This window comes from Colobus angolensis, unplaced genomic scaffold (assembly GCF_000951035.1).
Source record: "Colobus angolensis palliatus isolate OR3802 unplaced genomic scaffold, Cang.pa_1.0 Scaffold18, whole genome shotgun sequence".
In the NCBI taxonomy this organism is placed as follows: domain Eukaryota; kingdom Metazoa; phylum Chordata; class Mammalia; order Primates; family Cercopithecidae; genus Colobus; species Colobus angolensis.
Genome location: NW_012114932.1, coordinates 3788497 through 3808084, shown reverse-complemented (window position 1 = coordinate 3808084; position 19588 = coordinate 3788497). Strand labels below are relative to the sequence as shown.

At 52.7% G+C, this 19588-nt stretch overlaps 3 protein-coding genes across 10 annotated transcripts in view; 2 read left to right on the top strand and 1 right to left on the bottom strand.

Annotated features, from left to right (window-relative positions):
- The window catches only part of ATRIP (ATR interacting protein), a 30269-nt gene extending 18537 nt beyond the window's left edge, over window positions 1-11732 (top strand). For 2 of the 3 annotated variants that reach the window (XM_011939170.1, XM_011939168.1), the window contains 9 exons: window positions 1300-1457; window positions 3189-3284; window positions 3616-3745; window positions 3938-4627; window positions 7841-7977; window positions 8137-8228; window positions 8672-8752; window positions 8924-9176; window positions 9578-11732. In XM_011939170.1, coding sequence (XP_011794560.1) covers window positions 1300-1457; window positions 3189-3284; window positions 3616-3745; window positions 3938-4627; window positions 7841-7977; window positions 8137-8228; window positions 8672-8752; window positions 8924-9176; window positions 9578-9645 — 1705 coding nt within the window. In that variant the 3' untranslated portion in view covers window positions 9646-11732. The remainder of the gene's footprint in view (window positions 1-1299; window positions 1458-3188; window positions 3285-3615; window positions 3746-3937; window positions 4628-7840; window positions 7978-8136; window positions 8229-8671; window positions 8753-8923; window positions 9177-9577) is intronic. The other variant, XM_011939169.1, reaches the window with a different exon arrangement.
- TREX1 (three prime repair exonuclease 1) lies at window positions 9611-11732 on the top strand. Of its 3 annotated transcripts, XM_011939165.1 has the most exons (4): window positions 9742-10031; window positions 10342-10401; window positions 10720-10731; window positions 10829-11732. In XM_011939165.1, the coding sequence occupies exons 1-4, from the start codon at window positions 9945-9947 to the stop codon at window positions 11687-11689; spliced, it is 1020 nt and encodes a 339-aa protein (XP_011794555.1). In that variant the 5' UTR covers window positions 9742-9944; the 3' UTR covers window positions 11690-11732. The 3 variants fall into 3 exon arrangements, with proteins under 3 accessions (XP_011794557.1, XP_011794556.1, XP_011794555.1); XM_011939167.1 differs by lacking the exons at window positions 10342-10401; window positions 10720-10731 and having other exon boundaries at window positions 9611-10260; window positions 10757-11732; XM_011939166.1 differs by having other exon boundaries at window positions 9611-10401; window positions 10720-11732.
- Window positions 11733-12965: 1233 nt separating this feature from the next.
- SHISA5 (shisa family member 5) overlaps window positions 12966-19588 on the bottom strand; it is a 35602-nt gene continuing 28979 nt past the window's right edge. Inside the window, exons 1-4 of one of the 4 annotated variants that reach the window (XM_011939164.1) lie at window positions 17262-17583; window positions 13706-13821; window positions 13340-13552; window positions 12988-13162 (exon numbers count right to left, since the gene is read on the bottom strand). In XM_011939164.1, the coding sequence (XP_011794554.1) occupies window positions 13083-13162; window positions 13340-13552; window positions 13706-13821; window positions 17262-17266 (414 nt within the window). In that variant the 5' untranslated portion in view covers window positions 17267-17583 and the 3' untranslated portion in view covers window positions 12988-13082. Of the gene's footprint in view, window positions 13166-13339; window positions 13553-13705; window positions 13822-17261; window positions 17584-19588 lie in introns of those variants that run through there. The other 3 variants (XM_011939163.1, XM_011939160.1, XM_011939161.1) reach the window with 3 other exon arrangements.

Here is a 19588-nt window from a genome sequence, read left to right as displayed (position 1 = left end):
GCTACACAGGCAATCCCAGCTACAGAGGAGGCTAAGGCAGGAAGATTGCTTAAGGCTAGGAGTTCGAGACCAGCCTGGGTAACATAGCAAAACCCCATTGCTACTAAAAAATAAAATAAAATAAAATTACCGGCCCTGGTGGCTCACTGTAATCCCAGCATTTTAGGAAGCTGAGGTGGGCTGATCATTTGAGCCCATGAGTTCAAGACTAGCCTAGGCAACATGGTGAAACTCTATCTCTAGAAAGAATAAAAAATTAGCCAGATGTGGTGGTTGCATACCTGTAGTCCCTGTGCTACTCAGAAGAATGAGGTGGGAGGATCACTGAGCCCAAGAGGTCGAGGCCGCAGTGAGCCATAATTGTGCCACTGGGCTCCAGCACAGGCAACAGTGTGAGACCCTGTCTCACCAAAAAAAAAAAAAAATTATCTGGTCATGTTGGTGTGTGCCTATAATCCCAGCTACTCAGGAGCCTGGGCAACAGAGCAGGACTCTATCTCAAAAAAAAAAAAAAAAGTTTTGGTGGAATTGGAAATAGTGATAATAAAAAATAGTAAAGGAATTTTGGCTAATATTATATTTTTGGATGATTAGAAAAATATGAAAATGAGTAAAAGACTTTTTCAATGATTTGGATCAAAATGCCTGGAATTGGCCAGTAACGGTGGATCACGCCTATAATCCCAGCACTTTGGGAGGGCAAAGTGGGTGGATCACTCGAGCTCAGGAGTTCCAGACCAGCCTGGGTAACTTAGCGAAACCCCATCTCTATAGAGAAATTAAAATTTAAAAATATTTTTAAAAAAGCAAACCAAATGCCTGGAATTTTGCACTGCTCCCCTGACAAAGAATGGTAGACATAATAGATAAAACCTTTGGTTGGCCGGGCGCGGTGGCTCAAGCCTGTAATCCCAGCACTTTGGGAGGCTGAGATGGGCGGATCACGAGGTCAGGAGATCGAGACCATCCTGGCTAACATGGTGAAACCCCGTCTCTACTAAAAATACAAAAACTAGCCGGGCGAGGTGGCGGGCGCCTGTAGTCCCAGCTACTCCGGAGGCTGAGGCAGGAGAATGGCGTAAACCCGGGAGGCGGAGCTTGCAGTGAGCTGAGATCCGGCCACCGCACTCCAGTCCGGGCGACAGAGCGAGACTCCGCCTCAAAAAAAAAAAAAAAAAAAACCTTTGGTTAAAACACCTAGATATGAAAAGTTTAAAGTTTGTTAGAAATTTTGTAACCAGGTGTTTTGAATTGTTTTAGTAGAATCATTACTTTGCTTTCATAGTTAACTTTTTCCAGTCCTAGGAAAAACCCTTCTGTGGTTATAAAGCCAGAAGCGTGTTCTCCACAATTTGGAAAAACATCTTTTCCTACAAAGGAGTCTTTTAGTGCTAACATGTCCCTTCCCCACCCCTGCCAGACAGAGTCAGGATACAAGCCTCTGGTGGGCAGAGAGGGTAAGTCCATAAGTCATCTATTGCTGTATAACAAACTACCCAAATTTGTGGCTTAAAACAATTATTATTTATTTTCTCCCAATTTCTGTGATCAGCAATTCTGACAGGGCACAGTGGGGACAATCTCTGCAGGGACTGGAATTACTGAAAGCTTGTCTTAAGCTGGAGGATCTATTTCAAGATGGCTCATTCACATGACTGGCAGTGTAATTCCTTGCCACATGGGCCTCTGCACATGGATACAGGGTATCCTCATAACCTGGTGGGTGGCTTCCTCTAAAGCCAGCAAATCCAGAGAGAGAGAGAGCCAGGCAGAAGCTATCCTTTTGTGGCCTAGCCTCAGAAGTCACACAGCATCACCTCTGCCACATTGTTAGTTAGAAGCAAATCACTGAGTCTGGGCTTCACTCAAGGAGGGGAAACTAAGCTATACCTTTTGAAGGGAGGTGTGTCTAAGCATTTGTGGGCTTTGTTTGTTTGTTTGGAGACAGAGTCTCACTCTGTCACCCACTCAGGCTGGAGTGCAATGGCACGATCTCGACTCACTGCAGCTTCCGCCTCCCGGGTTCAAGCAATTCTCCAGCCTCAGCCTCCCGAGTAGCTGGGATTATAGGCACCTGCCATCATGGTTGTGGGCATATTTTTAAACCATCAGTAGTATGCAGGAACCTGTTTTTCTTTTCTTTTTTTTTTTTTTCTTTGAGTTGGAGTCTCACTCTGTCACCAGGCTGGAGTGCAGTGACATGATCTCGGCTCACGGCAACCTCTGCCTCCCGGGTTCAAGTGATTCTTCTGCCTCAGCCTCCCGAGTAGCTGGGACTACAGGCGCGCACCACCACGCCCAGCTAATTTCTGTATTTTTAGTAGAGATGGGTTTCACCATGTTGGCGTGGATGGTCTCAATTTCATGACCTCGTGATCCACCTACCTCAGCCGCCCAAAGTGCTGGGATTACAGGCATGAACCATGCCCAGCCTCTGTTTTCCTTTTGCAGTCCAGCTTTTGAGTTTTTATAACTCAGTCCAGGTTGAGGGGATGCTGCTGTTTTTTAGAGAGAGACAATCTAACATCAGTAGGTTTTCAGACTGCTATGTCAGTATATCTTATAAATCAGATACATTGACCCTCTTTTTACCATCAACCTTTCAAATCCTTGGCCATCACACACTTCTAAGAAACTGCAGCCCACTTACATTTTTGGAATCTAGCAGCTAAAGTGGCAGTGTACAGTAGTGTTACAAGCAAGCAGTAGAGCCCAGTAGCCTGGATGTGAGTCCCAGTAATGCTACTTACTGGCTGATGTAATTTGGGCAAGTCCTTTAATCTCTGTGCCTCAGTTTCCCTATATGTAAAACAGAGCTAATGATAACTACTTGTAGGGTCACTGAGGAACAAATGGGCTGACGTGTGTAAAGCTCTTAGTGTCTAGCACATAACCTTCTGTGTCTAGCACATAACAAGCACCATGTCAATGTTAGTGGTTACTGTTTTATCTAACTGCCTCATTTTGAGTGAGGCAAACAGCTTGATTTTCTTTTCCTGTCCTTGTATGAGTTCCTGTTTTACATAAGAAAGGTAAAAAATGCAGAGCTTTTGAGCTGCTTTGGCTCTTGTTTGATCCAAGGTCAAAGAAGTAGAACAGCCTGTGTTTTAAACTCATTGCATGTAAAAGTTTCTAATATGCCCATGCTTTTGTGCTCAAGTTTTGATTTACATTTTATCACATTTCAGATAGTAAGACCCACAGTCTGAGAGGTGACTCCATAAAACAAGAAGAGGCCCAGAAAAGCTTTGTTGACAGCTGGAGACAGAGATCAAACACTCAAGGTACCAGAATCCCTGCTTCTCCTGCAGGGGCCTGCATGGCTCTGAGTGATATGCAGAAGAATTGCCCAGGCCTCTGAGAACCGGCACCCTGGGCAGTCCTTCAGGGAGTCCAGGGAAGTCAAAGTATGTGGCTTAAGCAGAAGACTTTATAAAGTGGAAAGGGCCAAAGGCAGGTATGTCCCAGAGCCTTCCACACCCACAGGCATCTTCCTGGGGCTTAGTGGCAACTTAGAGGACAGTTGGCATCCAAAGAGTCCTTACTGTTTCCTTCTGAGGCCAAAGAAAAGATCTCCCATGTCAGAACCTTCTAGAGTCACCTTGTCTTCTACAGGTTCCATTTTGATAAACCTGCTCCTGAAGCAGCCTTTGATCCCAGGGTCATCCCTAAGCCTGTGCCACCTCCTGAGTAGTAGTTCTGAGTCTCTTGCTGGCACCCCCCTGCAGCCACCAGGGTTTGGCAGGTAAGCATAAGACTCCTGGAAAGCTTGTTTGGGAAGGAGCTTCCTGGAAGCAAATTCCTTTCTGGCCCTGGCCAGCCTGGGAAGTCTGTGGGAAGGGCAGGGAGCCTGGAGAATTTGGCAGGCAAGCTGTTTGGGGCCCTTGACCTTATCTCCATCCCACACTTATCTATTTTTCTTTGTGTTTGTTGCCAGTACCTTGGCTGGAATGTCAGGCCTCAGGACCACAGGTTCTCAGGATGGGTCATTTTCCCTCTCAGCCCTGAGAGAAGCACAGAACCTGGCATTCACTGGACTGAATCTGGTTGCCAGGAATGAGTGCTCACATGATGGAGACCCAGCAGAGGGAGGCAGAAGGGCCTTCCCACTCTGCCAACTTCCTGGAGCCGTGCATTTCCTCCCCCTCGTACAGTTCTTCATCGGCTTACACTGCCAGGCCCTGCAGGACTTGGCAGCTGCTAAGAGAAGCGGAGCACCTGGGGACTTACCGACACATTCCTCCCGCGTGAGCTCTGGGGTAGAGACCAACCCTGAGGACTCAGTGTGCATCCTGGAAGGCTTCTCTGTGACTGCACTTAGCATTCTTCAGTACCTGGTGTGCCACAGCGGAGCAGTGGTCTCCCTATTACTGTCACAAGTTGGGGCAGATTCTGCTGCTGGGGAAGGAAATGGGAGCCTGGTTCACAGGTTTGGTGATGGAGATATGACCTCAGCCCCAAGGGAGGTTGCTGATGACCAAGGACAGCACCCACTGTTGAAGATGCTTCTTCACCTGTTGGCTTTCTCTTCTGCAGCAATAGGTCACCTTCAAGCCAGTGTCCTGACCCAGTGCCTTAAGGTTTTGGTGAAATTAGCCGAAAACACTTCCTCTGATTTCTTGCCCAGGTATAAAGCAGCATAGGAGTCATGATTCCTTGTGGGTCTCACCTGACCTGTTAAGGTCTAACCCGTGTCTCTTGTACTTTGCTTACATCTTGACTTATCTACACTAGTTAGTTCTAAGGCCTGGTTCAGGGAGTTCTGAAGTGATGGGAAGTGGGACCAAATGGAAGAACCAAGGAAGTGGTTTATTTGGTTTAATTCTGCCTCTGAACAACAGGTAAGCAGAAGGCACACATGATTAAAGGAGGCTGCTAACCTCTGTGGAGGAGGGCCCTGTCCCAGAACAAGGGCTAAGACAAGGGGCCTCTGAACCTGAGATGTGGGTAAGGTGAAGACCATATATCACAAGCACGTTGAAGTTCAGTGGGTTCCCTAAGGAAGCAGAGGATGTGGGGAGGATCTGTGGCCCACAGGCTGACCTTGCTGGAGTCTCTGCCTGTCATTGTGCCCATCTTTAGCATGCATCTGGAGTGGCCTGTTCCTCTTACAGTTTGTGGGTAGTAGTATTACAGTGAACCTAGTGAATGAACACTGATCATAAATTCCTCCCTTGAGATTCCAGAGCCACAAGATTGGGGAGAACTGTGAACACAGCCAGCCCACCCTCATCCAGTAAACCAGTCTCCCTCTCAGCACTCTACCAAAGGGCCAGTTTCTATGTTGGAATGATTCCACTGGCTGAATATATCTGAAACCATCTCATCTCTGAGCTCAGCACTACTGTTTCCTCATCTGTTTCCATCTGAATATTTTTGGTTGGTCTGGCCCATGCTAAAGGTGGTACTCAGAGCTGGACACAGCACCGCAGTATAGTGTGGGCAATGGGATCAGGCAGACCCAGCACTCAAGTGCCCAGCAGGGGCCCAGCTCATAGTGGCTGTTTTGTTTGTTTGTTTTTGGTTTTGTTTTGAGACGAAGTTTCACTCTTGTTGCCCAGGTTGGAGTGCAATGGTGTGATCTCGGCTCACTGCAACCTCCATCTCCCAGGTTCAAGCAGTTCTGCCTCAGCCTCCTGAGAAGCTGGGATTACAGGTGCCTGCCACCACGCCCGGCTAATTTTTGTATTTTTAGTAGAGACAGAGTTTCACCATGCTGGCCAGGCTGGTCTCAAATGCCTGACCTCAGGTGATCCACCCACCTTGGCCTCCCAAAGTGCTGGGATTATAGGCGTGAGCCACCAGGCCCAGCCTTGGTTATTTGTTTAATAATTGTTAAATGAATGAATCCCAGGCTGGGCACAGTGGCTCCTGCCTGTAATCTCAGCACTTTGGGAGGATCACTTAAGCCCAGGAGTTTGAGACCAGCATGGGCAACAAAGCGAGACTCCGTCTCTACAATTTTTTTTTTTTTTTTTTTGAGACGGAGTCTCGCTCTGTCACCCGGGCTGGAGTGCAGTGGCCGGATCTCAGCTCACTGCAAGCTCTGCCTCCCGGGTTTACACCATTCTCCTGCCTCAGCCTCCCGAGTAGCTGGGACTACAGACGCCCGCCACCTCGCCCGGCTAGCTTTTTGTATTTTTTAGTAGAGACGGGGTTTCACCGTGTTAGCCAGGATGGTCTCGATCTCCTGACCTCGTGATCTGCCTGTCTCGGCCTCCCAAAGTGCTGGGATTACAGGCTTGAGCCACCGCGCCCAGCCTTTTTTTTTTTTTTTAATTAGCTAGGCATGGTGGCAGTGAGCTATGACCATGCTACTGCACTCCAATCTAGGTGACAGAGTGAGACCCTATCTCAAAAAAAAAGAATCCCAGAAACCATGTTTTTGCTGGTGGTAGGCATACCATTATTCCATTCCTGTTGAGCTTGCCCATAGGGACATTCAAAACACAGCCATGGCTGGGTGCTTATCTATTTCATGTACTGGGACTCTTCATAAAATTTCATTTAAAAAGGTTCTTATGGGCCAGGCGTGATAGCTCACGCCTGTAATCCCAGCACTTTGGGAAGCCGAGGCGGGTAGATCATGAGGTCAGGAGATTGAGACCATCCTGGCTAACACGATGAAACCCCATCTCTACTAAAAATACAAAAGATTAGTTGGGCGTAGTGGCAGGCACCTGTAGTCCCAGCTACTTGGGAGGCTAAGGCAGGAGAATCGCTTGAACCCTGGAGACAGAGGTTTCAGTGAGATGAGATCACGCCACTGCACTCCAGCCTGGGCAAGAGCGAGACTCCGTTTCAAAAAAAAAAAAAAAGTTATTATGCTATCAAAAAATAACTTGGAAACCACTGTGTTGTATGTAAAGGTGGATTTTCCTTGCAAAACCTTCTGCAAGTGGCAGATATTGGGCCTCTTACAGCCCGGTAATGAAACCAGGTAACAATGTTAAATTGCAGCTTCCCGCAAAGGTCCGCACACCCTGGCAACTAAAAAGCATTGAACTTTTTGTCTGCTGTGCAGGATTTGTTCTAAAGTGAATTCACCCCACATAGTGAGACTTTGCTTCCTAAGAACATACTGAGGGATATCTTGACCTTCTGTGCTCAGAAACTGCAGATGTCTGAAGGGGTACACACCTGGCTAGTCCCCATAGGGTGTTTCAGAATTGCTCTTCTCTCCACCCACCAGGCCAGTCCACCGTGCTCCTCCAGGATATGTGGGTTTAGCAAACAGCAGCAGTTGCCTTGGGGCTTGGTTTCTTGGTAATAGCTTTCCTTTTGCCCCTGAGACCTGTGGCAGTGTGCCCAGAACCCCTCCCTCCTGCACACCCCACAGTAGGCACATTCTCCTACTGGCAGCAGATACGTTTTCTAACAAGTAGAGAAAATGGTTTTTCTTGCCCTGCAAGAGGTCTTGTAAGATCCAACTATAGCCAAGTCCATGTTTGTCACTTCTGGAGCCCTGGCTGGTCCTTCTGTGGGCACGGAACATTTCTCTCCCACCTAAGTTAGGACCTGCATCCCTGTTTGGGAGCATGTGGAAGCCAGGCATCCCAGGTCCAGGAGGTCATTCCACTTCCTGGGCGATGCTATGCCAGATGAGGGCCTGTCCTCTCAGCTGCAGCAGTCTTGCAGTGGAAGTGCCCGCTTGTTCACATGAAACAAGTTTCATAGCAAGTAAGTGGAGGTCAGGCCAGCACTGAAACCCAAGTCTGGCTGAACCAGCTCACCTGTTCATACTGTCTTGCTCAATTTTCTGTTACCTCTAGTGGAATGTGAGGGTAGGTTATGAAACTGGTTGGGGAGTGTCACATCTCTCTGGGTCCTTGTCTTTTAGGTTCCAGTGTGTGTTCCAAGTGCTGCCAAAGTGCCTCAGCCCAGAGACACCCCTGCCTGGCGTGCTGCTGGCTGTTGAGCTCCTCTCCCTCCTGGCGGACCACGACCAGTTGGCACCTCAGCTCTGTTCCCACTCAGGTAAAGCAGGGTGGGGTGGGCGTCTGGACTGCTCCTGCAGATCAAGGGAAGTGTTGGGGTGGGGACAGGGTCAAGGGCCTCGGAGGGCTTCTGCAGCATGTAGCCCAAGCTCTTCATGAGAAAGGGCACCCTGAGTGAGAGGTGCACTGTCCTTTTCAGAAGACTGCCTCCTGCTGCTGCTGTACATGTACATCACATCACGGCCTGACAGAGTGGCCTCAGAGACACAATGGCTCCAGCTGGAACAAGAGGTAAAAACTCCAGAGCCGCTTCTGGAGACTGTCCCCACCCCATCCTAAGAACCGACAGAATCTCCTCTTTCCACTGGGGAGAAAAGGAGCTTTAGTTCATTTTAGTAAGGAGTATATCAAGCAGCTAAAGAGGTAAACTCATTTTGGGGGCTGTGCACTACACAGATGCAATGCAGACAGGACTTGGCAGAGTTGCCTGATGACTGAACCTGTCCTGGCTTTGGGGCTTGGGGGCAGGATGGGGGGCTGGAGGCAGGTGGGTTGCTGGTGGGACATGGGTGCTCATCCTGGGTCTGCCCTGGGAAGGTCCCACACCACTTCTTGGATCCCATTTGTGCAGACAAGCAGTTGCTGAAGCAAGTGAACTCTTACAGAAACTTGAGAAAGCCCTCACAGGGACTGGTCCTTCTGCCCAAGATGGAGCTGATCTGTTCTTGTTCTAGGTGGTGTGGCTCCTGGCTAAGCTTGGTGTGCAGAGCCCCTTGCCCCTAGTCACTGGCTCCAGCTGCCAGTGTAATATAGAGGTGAGTGGGCAGGGGCCAACAGCTGGCAGTTATGTGGGTGGTAAGGGGGCTCTGTGCAAGGACTGTAGACCCCACTGCAAACCCCCTCACCTGAGGTGGCTAGGCTGAATGGATTGTTAGGGTGCAGGCCATGGTGGCACCAGACCTCAGTCTGTGCCCCCTCTCTCCCAGGTGGTCAGAGCGCTCACGGTGATGTTGCACAGACAGTGGCTGACAGTGCGGAGGGCAAGTGGGCCCCCAAGGACTGACCAGCAGAGGCGGACAGTGCGCTGTCTGCGGGACACGGTGCTGCTGCTGCACGGCCTGTCCCAGAAGGACAAGCTCTTCATAATGCACTGCGTGGAGGTCCTGCATCAGTATGACCAGGTGATGCCAGGGGTCAGCATGCTCATCCGCGGGCTTCCTGACGTGACCGACTGTGAAGGTGAGCCTGCCAGAGGCCCTCCCGCCCAGCCCCCAGGGCTTCTCCCTGAGGTTCCCCAACAACTCATATTCCTGGGCGTCCCCTCAGCAGGCCCTTGCCCACTACAGCCTGTTCCAGCACTGGGGCCATTTTCTTTATCTTCTGCCCCAGTTCTTCTCCAAGCATATTGGGCTGCCTTTTGCTCCTATCTGTTGAATGTGCCTGACAGAGCCACAGTGTTTCCAGAAATACCCATGTCTGAATTGCTTTTGTATCACTTTGTTTGCAGTAGCTGAGGGAGCAAGGCCTGGGTCTGGAAGGGACTGGTTAGTTCCTGCGGGCGTTGGGGGAGGAGAGGTGGGACCTGCCCTAGGCCCTGGCACCTTTGGGCCCTCACCAGGAACCTCTCCCTTTTATCTCAGAGGCAGCCCTGGATGACCTCTGTGCCGCGGAAACCGATGTGGACGACCCCGAGTTGGAGTGTGGCTGAGGCCCTGAGCGTCCAGCCACATGGTGGCACCAGCACCGTTCCTTTCCTTACCACATCAACTGATTAAAGCAGTGACCAGCAGGAACTGCCCAGAGAACCGGCTGGCCTTGTTTCCTGAGTCTGATCTGTTTGGCAGAGTGGGAGGGGTGGAGCGGGACCGGGACCTTGAGTGGCTGGGATCCTTCTTCCTGTCCCTGGCTGCTGCTGAGCCCCAGTCCCCATGGTAACCGATCTGCCTTGAGGAAGGAGCCCTGCCCTGCCTGTGGAATTGCCCTGAGTCATTGCTTTGGGCTGGGGCCATGGGAAGAAACCATTGTGTGGCAGGGAAGGAGGTGGCTCTTGGCCCAGGCCTAAACCAGGAAAGCCTGGAAAAGTGGGACCCACAGGTGGGCACGAAAGGGCTGCAGCAGGAGCTCCCAGCAGTGTGTAACACTGGGAGCTGGTCTGGCGCCACTGCCCTGGTCCTTCCAGCTGCCTGTCACTGGTGTGATGGCCCGGTGCATTGTGCCACCAGCAGGCCACAGCTGTGGATCTTAGAAGGCCTCTGGGGTCCCCTGGGGGCGGGGAAGTGGGGGTTGGGGGGACGGATGTTGGCGAGAGGGACAGACCAGACAGGCTGACGAGCAGGGCGGGCCTGGCTCACGTGGGCCTGTAGGCGGGCCCACACCAAGTTTCACTTCCCGCCACTGCTGCCAGCGAGAGCCGCGGGGAGAGTGTGCAGCCAAGTCACTACTGCCTGCCTGCCTGCCTGCTAGGGTAAGTATGGCTCCCCAAGGGGATGGCGCAGGGAAGGAGGGCCATGGGTTCCCCGACGCCAGACTAAGGGGGCACTAGGGGAGGGGCCAAGTCATGTGAAGAGGGAGCCCTCTCAAACAGTCGAATGTGCTGGTCCCACTAAGGAAACCACCCCACCCTCTCCAACTTCCTGCCTGAAAATGGGCCCTGGAGCTCACAGACAGGGCAGGACTGTGCAGGGAAGGCCTGAGATGTGCTTCTGCCCACCCCCTACCCCACTCCCTCCCCTTCGGATCTTAACACTGGGCACTCACACACACACCCCATGCTCCTCCCCAGGCTCAGCGACAGGTCCTACCCAACCATGGGCTCGCAGGCCCTGCCCCCGGGGCCCATGCAGACCCTCATCTTTTTCGACATGGAGGCCACTGGCTTGCCCTTCTCCCAGCCCAAGGTCACGGAGCTGTGCCTGCTGGCTGTCCACAGATGTGCCCTGGAGAGCCCCCCCACCTCTCAGGGACCACCTCCCACAGTTCCTCCACCACCGCGTGTGGTGGACAAGCTCTCCCTGTGCGTGGCTCCGGGAAAAGCCTGTAGCCCTGCAGCCAGCAAGATCACAGGTCTGAGCACAGCTGTGCTGGCAGCGCATGGGCGTCAGTGTTTCGATGACAACCTGGCCAACCTGCTCCTAGCCTTCCTGCGGCGCCAGCCACAGCCCTGGTGCCTGGTGGCACACAATGGTGACCGCTATGACTTCCCCCTGCTCCAAGCAGAGCTGGCTATGCTGGGCCTCACCAGTGCTCTGGATGGTGCCTTCTGTGTGGATAGCATCACTGCGCTGAAGGCCGTGGAGCGAGCAGGCAGCCCCTCAGAACACGGCCCAAGGAAGAGCTACAGCCTAGGCGGCATCTACACACGCCTGTATGGGCAGTCCCCTCCGGACTCGCACACGGCTGAGGGTGATGTCCTGGCCCTGCTCAGCATCTGTCAGTGGAGACCACAGGCCCTGCTGCGGTGGGTGGACGCTCACGCCAGGCCCTTCAGCACCATCAGGCCCATGTATGGGGTCACAGCCTCTGCTGGGACCAAGCCAAGACCATCTGCTGTCACAGCCACTGCACACCTGGCTACAACCAGGAACACTAGTCCCAGCCTTGGAGAGAGAAGGCGACCCAAGGATCTTCCTCCAGTGAAGGACCCTGGAGCCCTACCCAGGGAGGGGCTACTGGCACCACTGGGTCTACTGGCCGTCCTGACCTTGGCAGTGGCCACACTGTATGGACTATCCCTGGCTGCACCTGGGGAGTAGGCCAAGAAGGAAAATCTGATGAATAAAGACCCCCCCTCCTCCAGCACTGAGTGGTCACTTGGCTCCTACCCTTCTTGGCAGCCCAGACCTCTGCCCACACTCAGGGACCTGGGGAGGAGGGCATGGTGTTTGTCCCTCACTTTCCCTAGCAGGATGATCAACTATCTGACCTCAATAAAAGTAGGGAAAACACGAGAAGCCCAGATGGTTGATGGAAACAGTACAGCCTGATTCCAATCCCAGCAGCCGAGGCCAGGAAGAAAGGGGGCAGCAGCTCCAAACGATTGCATTTATTATAAACAAGAGTACAGACCCCAGACTCAGAACACAACAGATTCGACGCTAAGACAGCTCTGGTGAAACAGTAATAGAGGGAGGAGAACACCGAGGTATTCGTGTCTGGGCCGGAGCTGCCATCCAGGGCCCCACACCCCACCTTTGGTCCAATGGCCCCTTGGCCCAGGTGTCCCTGCTGCCAGAACACCCTGGACTGGGGTTCCGGAGTTGCATATTCCATGAGGTTGGTGTCAGGGGAAGCAGGGACTCACAGTTGCCAGGTTGTCCGTCTCCTCTGAGCCAATTTCCCTCCACCACCCTGGGGTTTCAGTTTCATATCAATTATCATGTTTTAAAACAGAAAACAGGCAAAATGTTTGGCTAAAATAAAATGAAAACACTGCAGGGAAGAGACCTGAGTGTGCTGGTGGACAGGAGCCCTGCTCACCTGTGGGAAGGGCAGGGCCAGCAAGGGCAGCAGAGCTCCCTGTGGGCAGCTAGGCTGTGTGTGGATGTGGCCCTCCGGGTGGTCCCAGGGAAGATGCAGGGACAGGGGACAGTCCAGGCAGACAACTGTCAGGTGAGTAGGGCTCTGCCTGAGGTGTTCTGGCATCAGGAGGCTGCCTGACCCCCAACAGGCATGACACAGGCTCCAGGGAGCAATGGGACATCTGCCTAAAGCATCAAAGCCCAACCTGGTCAGATCCCAAGCTTCGCCTGCATCACCTCAAGCAGCAGCTGGCTACGCTGCCAAAACCAGGACACGTCTGCATCATACAGAAAGCTGCGCCACCCTGGTGTGACAGGCCATACTTGGTCACCCTAGGGTAAGCTGGAGAAGAACTCCAGATGTGCCCTGGAGAACCCCCCACCTCTCAGGGGCCACCTCACAGGGTTGAGTTTGGCTTGAGATTTTAGGAAGCATAATTTCAGGTGAGGAAGAGAACAAAGTCTGGTCCCAGCCCACTCTGGCAAGGATCGTTCCCCACCTCGTCAGCATCAGAGGAAGCCACATACACAGGCAGGACACACACAGCACACCTGGGACATAAGGAACCGTGCCTGCACACCACTCACACAATATAACCAAGTGGCAGCCAGAGAGGCCGGGGGACACTCAGAGAGCCGCCTTCGGGGCGTCCATGTAGGCCGGGTTGTAAGGAGGCTGGCTGGCGGGGTAGGGCGCGGCTGCTGCTCCTCCTGAAAGCAGAGAGGATCCTGGTTGGCTGTGAGCATCGTGGACTGCCGTATGAGTGGCAGGCGAGCAGAAAGGGGCAGAGGCCTATTCAGTGATGTACTCTGGGATGGGTGCCCGAGGGATGCTGGCAGATACTCAGGGAGTCGGGCAGGGCTAGAGTCAGCAGGGGCACTCACCAGCCAGGGTCTCATGGTAGGCCGGCGGGCCCATGGGCTGGGCCGGGTAAGGTGGTGGGTACTGCATTGGGTAGGGTGCTGCTGGCATCCCTGGCTGAGGCGGCATGGTGTGGTAGCCCTGGTAGCTTGGTCCAGGGTAGCTGGGCGGCACACTTGGGGGCTGAGGATAAGGGGCATGCACCACAGTGGTGGATGTGGTGGTGGTGACAACCGCTGCAAAGAGAATTCCAGTGAGGACCCTCCTTTACCTCCCCAGGTCTTAGGGCCAGGCTTGCCACCCATCCCTCCAGCTTAGCCAAAGCAGGGCCTGGTCAGCTCCCCTTGCCATCCCAGGGGGTCACAGTGGAGCAGGGTAGGCACGCTTACGACGTGGTCGGCGGCACGTCTTGTACAGGCAGCAGCAGGAGCAGGTGAAGCAGATGATGATAGTGACGACAGACAGCACAAAGATGGTCAGGCCAACGGCCAAGGTTGCTCCAAACCTGCCAAAGAGCTGGATGTGACCTGGGGCCCCTCGACCCTCCCGCCAGACCAGCATCCACACTCCACCCCTTCCCAGGGCACGCCCCTCTTGCCAGAAGGGGTCTGGGGAATACAGATACAGCTACTTCCTTGTCGGGTGGCCTGCACCTGTTTCAATCTGTTTCCTCGTGTGTAAACTGGGGTATATGTGAGTCTCTGTAACCGTCTAGCCCTGGGTCTGCCCCGCTTGTCCCACCCTCAGAGGCATGGGAGGAAGCTTAAGTCCCACCCCACACACATACATCTATCTTGTCCACCTCACAACCAAGTGATCAGGAGATGGGTATAGGGCACATGCCACAGTCAGGCACTGTGATTTGAGTCAAAAAACTTAACAGTGGGCAAGACAGCCAGCCCTGGCCTCTGGGAGCCCACAGTCCAGTGTAGGAGGCAGAGAGAGAAGGTAAAATGGCTCAGGAAGCACGGGGTGAAGAGAGAGACAAGCCCCAGGAGGGTAGAGGCCAGTGTGGCCGAAACAGGAAGTCCCTAGTGTTCACCTGCACTCCACGACAGCCCCAGGGCAGGGAGGCTGGCCCCTGAGTGATAAGGACAGTTGCCTCTGCCTGCAAGCTTGCTGTGTGCCAAGCACTGTGCCAGGGGTCACACACACCCCTAGGACCTCCCCTCTGACCTGCACAGCCACTTCTACAGGTGAAAGGGCCAAGAGCCAAGGGGAGGACACAGAGGCCTGGAGGCAGGAGGTCAGAGGGCCTGCCCTTTGAGAAAGCAGGCCGTGGGCTGGGAAGTTCACCAAAATTGACTTCTAGGCGGGGGCGGTGGCTCATGCCTATAATCCCAGCACTTTGGGAGGCTGAGGAGGGCGGATTACCTGAGGTCTGGAGTTCGAGACCAGCCTAGCCAACATGGTGAAACCCTATCTCTACTAAAAACACAAAAATTAGCCAGGCACAGTGACGGGTGCCTGTAATCCCAGCTACTTGGGAGGCTGAGGCAGGAGAATTGCTTGAACCTGAGAGGCAGAGGTTGCAGTCAGCTGAGATCACGCCACTGCATACCAGCCTGGAGACAGGAGCAAAACTCTGTCTCAAAAAACAAAAACCTGATTTCCAAGCGCAGACAGAGCCACCCTGCCGTGTTTGCAGAGGCCAAGCTTCATTCTTCTCTTTTTCTATTTATTTTTTGAGACAGGGTCTCGCTCTGACACCCAGGTTGGAGTGTGGTGTGATCACAGTTCACTGCAGCCTCTACCTCCCAGGCTGAAGTGATTCTCCCACCTCAGCCTCCCCAGTAGCTGGAACCACAGGCATGCACTACCACATTTATTTTTGTAGAGCCAGGGGTCTCACTATGTTACCTAACTGGTTTCCAACTCCTGGCCTCGAGCTATCTTCCCTCCTCGGCCTCTCAAAGTGCTGGGATTAAAACTGTCATCGTGGGCCAGGTGCGGTGGCTCAAGCCTGTAATCCCAGCACTTTGGGAGGCCGAGACGGGCGGATCACGAGGTCATGAGATCAAGACCATCCTGGCTAACACGGTGAAACCCCGTCTCTACTAAAAAAATACAAAAATCTAGCCGGGCGAGGTGGCAGGCGCCTGTAGTCCCAGCTACTCGGGAGGCTGAGGCAGGAGAATGGTATAAACCCGGGAGGCGGAGCTTGCAGTGAGCTGAGATCTGGCCACTGCACTCCAGCCTGGGCGACAGAGTCAGACTCCGTCTCAAAAAAAAAAAAAAAAACTGTCATCGTGGCCGGCCAGGCGCTGTGACTCAAGCCTGTAATCCCAGCACTTTGGGAGGCCGAGACGGGCGGATCACGAGGTCATGAGATCAAGACCATCCTGGCTAACACGGTGAAACCCCGTCTCTACTAAAAAAATACAAAAATCTAGCCGGGCGAGGTGGCAGGCGCCTGTAGTCCCAGCTACTCGGGAGGCTGAGGCAGGAGAATGGCATAAACCCCAGGAGGCGGAGCTTGCAGTGAGCTGAGGTCCGGCCACTGCACTCCAGCCTGGGCAACAGAGCGAGACTCCGTCTCAAAAAATAAATAAATAAATAAAAAACAGCTGGGCATGGTGGCTCACACCTATAATCCCAGCACTTTGGGAGGCCGAGGCAGGCGGATCACCTGAGATCTGGAGTTCGAGAAAGTACAAAAAAAATTAGCCGAGCATGATGGCGGGTGCTTACAATCCCAGCAGAGATTCCAGTAGGCCGAGATCACACCATTGCACTCCAGCCTAGTCAACAAAAGGGAAACTCCATCTCAAAAAAGTAAATAGATAAAAAATAAAAATAAAAAACTGGCCAGGTGCGGTGGTTCACACCCTTGATCCCAACACTTTGAGAGGCCAAGGTGGGCATATCACTCGAGGTCAGGAGTTCTAGACTACCCTGGCCAACATGGTGAAACCCTGACTGTACTAAAAATACAAAAATTAGCCGGCCGTAGTGGCACAAGACTGTAGTCCCAGCTACTCAGGAGGCTGAGGCAGGAGAATCGCTTGAACCCAGGAGGCAGGGGTTGCAGTGAGCTCAGATGGCGCCACTGCACTCCAGCGTGAGCGACAGAAGGAGACTCCATCTCAAAAAATTAAAAAATAAAATAAATAGCCCAGAAGCAGTGGTTCATGCCTGTAATCCTAACACTTTGGGAGGCGAAGGCAGTCGCCTGGGATCAGGAATTTGAGACCAGCCTGGGCAACATAGTGAAACCCTCGAGGTCAGGAGTTCTAGACTACCCTGGCCAACATAGTGAAACCCCGTCTGTACTAAAATACAAAAAAAAAAAAAGAATTACCCGGGGTGGTTGTACATGCCTGTAGTTCCAGCTACTCTGAAGGCTGAGGCAGGAGAATCACATGAACCCACGAGGCAGAGGTTGCAGTGATCCGAGATCGCGCCACTGCACTCCAGCCTGGGTGACAGAGTGAGACTCCATCTCCAAAAAAATAAAAAATAGTAAGTTTTTTAAAAGGTGTTAGCCACCATGCCCAACCCAAGCTTTATTCTAACAAAAGGCAAATGCTTGGTAACTGCATCAAACGCATTCAAAAACTCCAGAGCTGTAGGGCATCCCCTCAGCTTCTGCCCCACGGAGGCCCAAGGAGGGTGTGGGTCTCCCCCTTCCCCGCCCTGGGGCTGTACAATTTCAGCAGGGCCCCACAACACAGCCCAGGGACAGAGCTAAAGACTCCAGGCTCAAAAGCACCCCTCAGGACTCTCAAAGCAGGAGCCATCAGCCCCAAGCCGTCCAGGACAAGGCCCTAAGACAGGACCAGCAAACTATAGGTGTCTTCCTGCCCAACCAGAGGCAGGAATGGAGAAACGCACACACATTCACACGCCATCAATGACACGCGACCGCAAGGCCGTTATCATCCCTCCAGAGCTCTCTCAGTGTCTGTCTCTCACACACACATGCAGCATGGGGCCCAAGCTCACCCCATATTAGCCTCTGCCTTCACCCAGAGGCCTCCTGTACCCCTGGGCTTCCCTTCTTCCCATCGTGGGCCACTCAGTTTCAACTTCCTCCCCTTTTGGAGAAAAGGAAAGCAAATCTCCTCCAGATGACGTCGGCCACAGGAAGCGCAGACGCAAGGCCCCGTTCCACCCTCTTAAAGACACAGGATGGCCCCACCCAGTAGCGGGCTAGCAGCCAAGGAGCCAAGGGGTGGGGGCCGGAGAGGAGGGGAAGCAGAGGTGCCCCAGCTGCCTCCCAGAGCTGCCTCTCTGAGCGGAGCCTGCGAGGCCTGGCCTCGGAATGCAGCCTGGCCACTAGGGAGTCCAAGAGCCACCCCAGCCTCTGTGGGCCCCAACCACACTCTAGCTCAGCAGCACCCCCACCCCCACTTCCACCTAACCCACCGGCCCTGTTCCACCAGCCTCCAGGAGGAGCTTCTGCATCCATCTAGGCCTAGAGGGCGACCCTGGGGCCCTGGCTGACACACCACAGCAAGCAAAGTCCAGCCTATCCCTTCAGCTCCTCCTCTCCCACCACCACTCTCTCCAGTCTGTCTCCTCTGTTCTCCGGCCACCCTGCAGGGTCCATCATGTCACCCCCTACTCCAACGCCAGCTATGGCTCCTGTAGCTCTTGGGATTACAAAGGAATTTGCTTTATAATTACATGTTAAACTGAGTGTGTGTATCTGTGCTTTCCTGTATATGTATTATAGTTGACGATAAAAGAAGAAAAGAGGCCACGTGCTGTGGCTCACACCTGTAATCCCAGTACTTTGGGAGGCCGAGGCTTTTGGGAAGCTTGAGCCCAGGAGTTCGAGACCAGCCTGGGCAACATGGCAAAACTCCGTCTTTACCTATCAAAAAAATCAGAAATTAGCCAGGCATGGTGGCACGCACCTGTAATCCCAGCTACTCAGGAGGCTTGCTCCTGCCTGGGAGACTGAGTGAGAATCTGTCAAAAAAAAAAAGAAAGAAAGAAGAAGAAGGAAAAAAAAGAAGGAGAAGGAGGAGAAGGAGAAGGAGAAGGAGGAGGAGAAGGAGGAGGAGAAGGAGGAGGAGAAGGAGAAGGAAGGAGAAGGAAGGAGAAGGAGAAGGAGAAGGAGAAAGAGAAGAAGAAGAAAGAAGAAGAAGAAGAAGAAAAGAAAAATCTGGGATTTATCTCACCAGACACTGAAACTTATAATAAAGGAAATTTTATTATTTTTTTTTTTGAGGCGGGATCTCACTTGGTTGCCCAGGCTGGAGTGCAGTGGCACAATCACAGCTCACTGCAGCCTCAAACTCCCAGGCTCAAGTGATCCTTCCACCTCAGTCCCCCAAGTAGCTGGAACCACAGGCACGCACCACCACACTCGGCTATTTTTTTATTTTTTGTAGAGACAGGGTCTCACTGTGTTGCCCAGGCTAGATTTTAATATTTAATTAAAAATTTATTTTATTATTTCATTTTTTTATTTTTTTGAGACAAGAGTCTTTCTCTGTCATCCAGGCTGGAGTGCAGTGGTGTGATCTCAGCTCACTGCAACCTCCGCCTCACAGGTTTCAAATGATTCTCGTGCCTCAGCCTCCAGAGAAACTGGAACTACAGGCGTGCGCCACCACACCTGGCTAATTTGTGTATTTTTAGTAGAGACGGGGCTTTACCATGTTGGCCAGGCTGGTCTCGAACTCCTGACCTCAGGTGATCTGCCCACCTTGGCCTCCCAAAGTGCTGGGATTACAGGCATGAGTCACCGTGCCCGACCTTTAATTAACATTTTAAATAAAATAAAACTCCCTATTAGGCCCACAAAGCCATGTGTGGTCTGGAACTGCCCCCTCTCCTTCAACCTCTGTGCTCAGTCCCATCCCCCTCCTTTCAGCTTTGAAAGCACCATGCTGTGTCCTACTCAAGGCCTTTGCACATGCAGATCCTCCTGCCAGCTCAGCCCTTTCCTCCTTTCATCTCAGCCACACCTAACTCATTTCTGCCCATCCCTCAGGCCTCAGCTCTGAGTGTCACTGGAGTACCTTCCCCACCACGCAGAAGAGGCCAGGCCCCTCAGCACATGCCCACATGGAATTAAATTCCTTTCTACTTCAGTTCATAAACAGACACTCTGTTGTATGTAAGCATTTGATCAACTACATCTTGTCCCTGCTTTGTACCATTATCATCCAATACAGCTTTCGGCCACCACTGTATTTCCAGTGCCTACCATATGGTGAGTGCTCAATAAAAAATTTATTTTATACAATCTTGTGGCCGGGCGCGGTGGCTCAAGCCTGTAATCCCAGCACTTTGGGAGGCCGAGACGGGCGGATCAC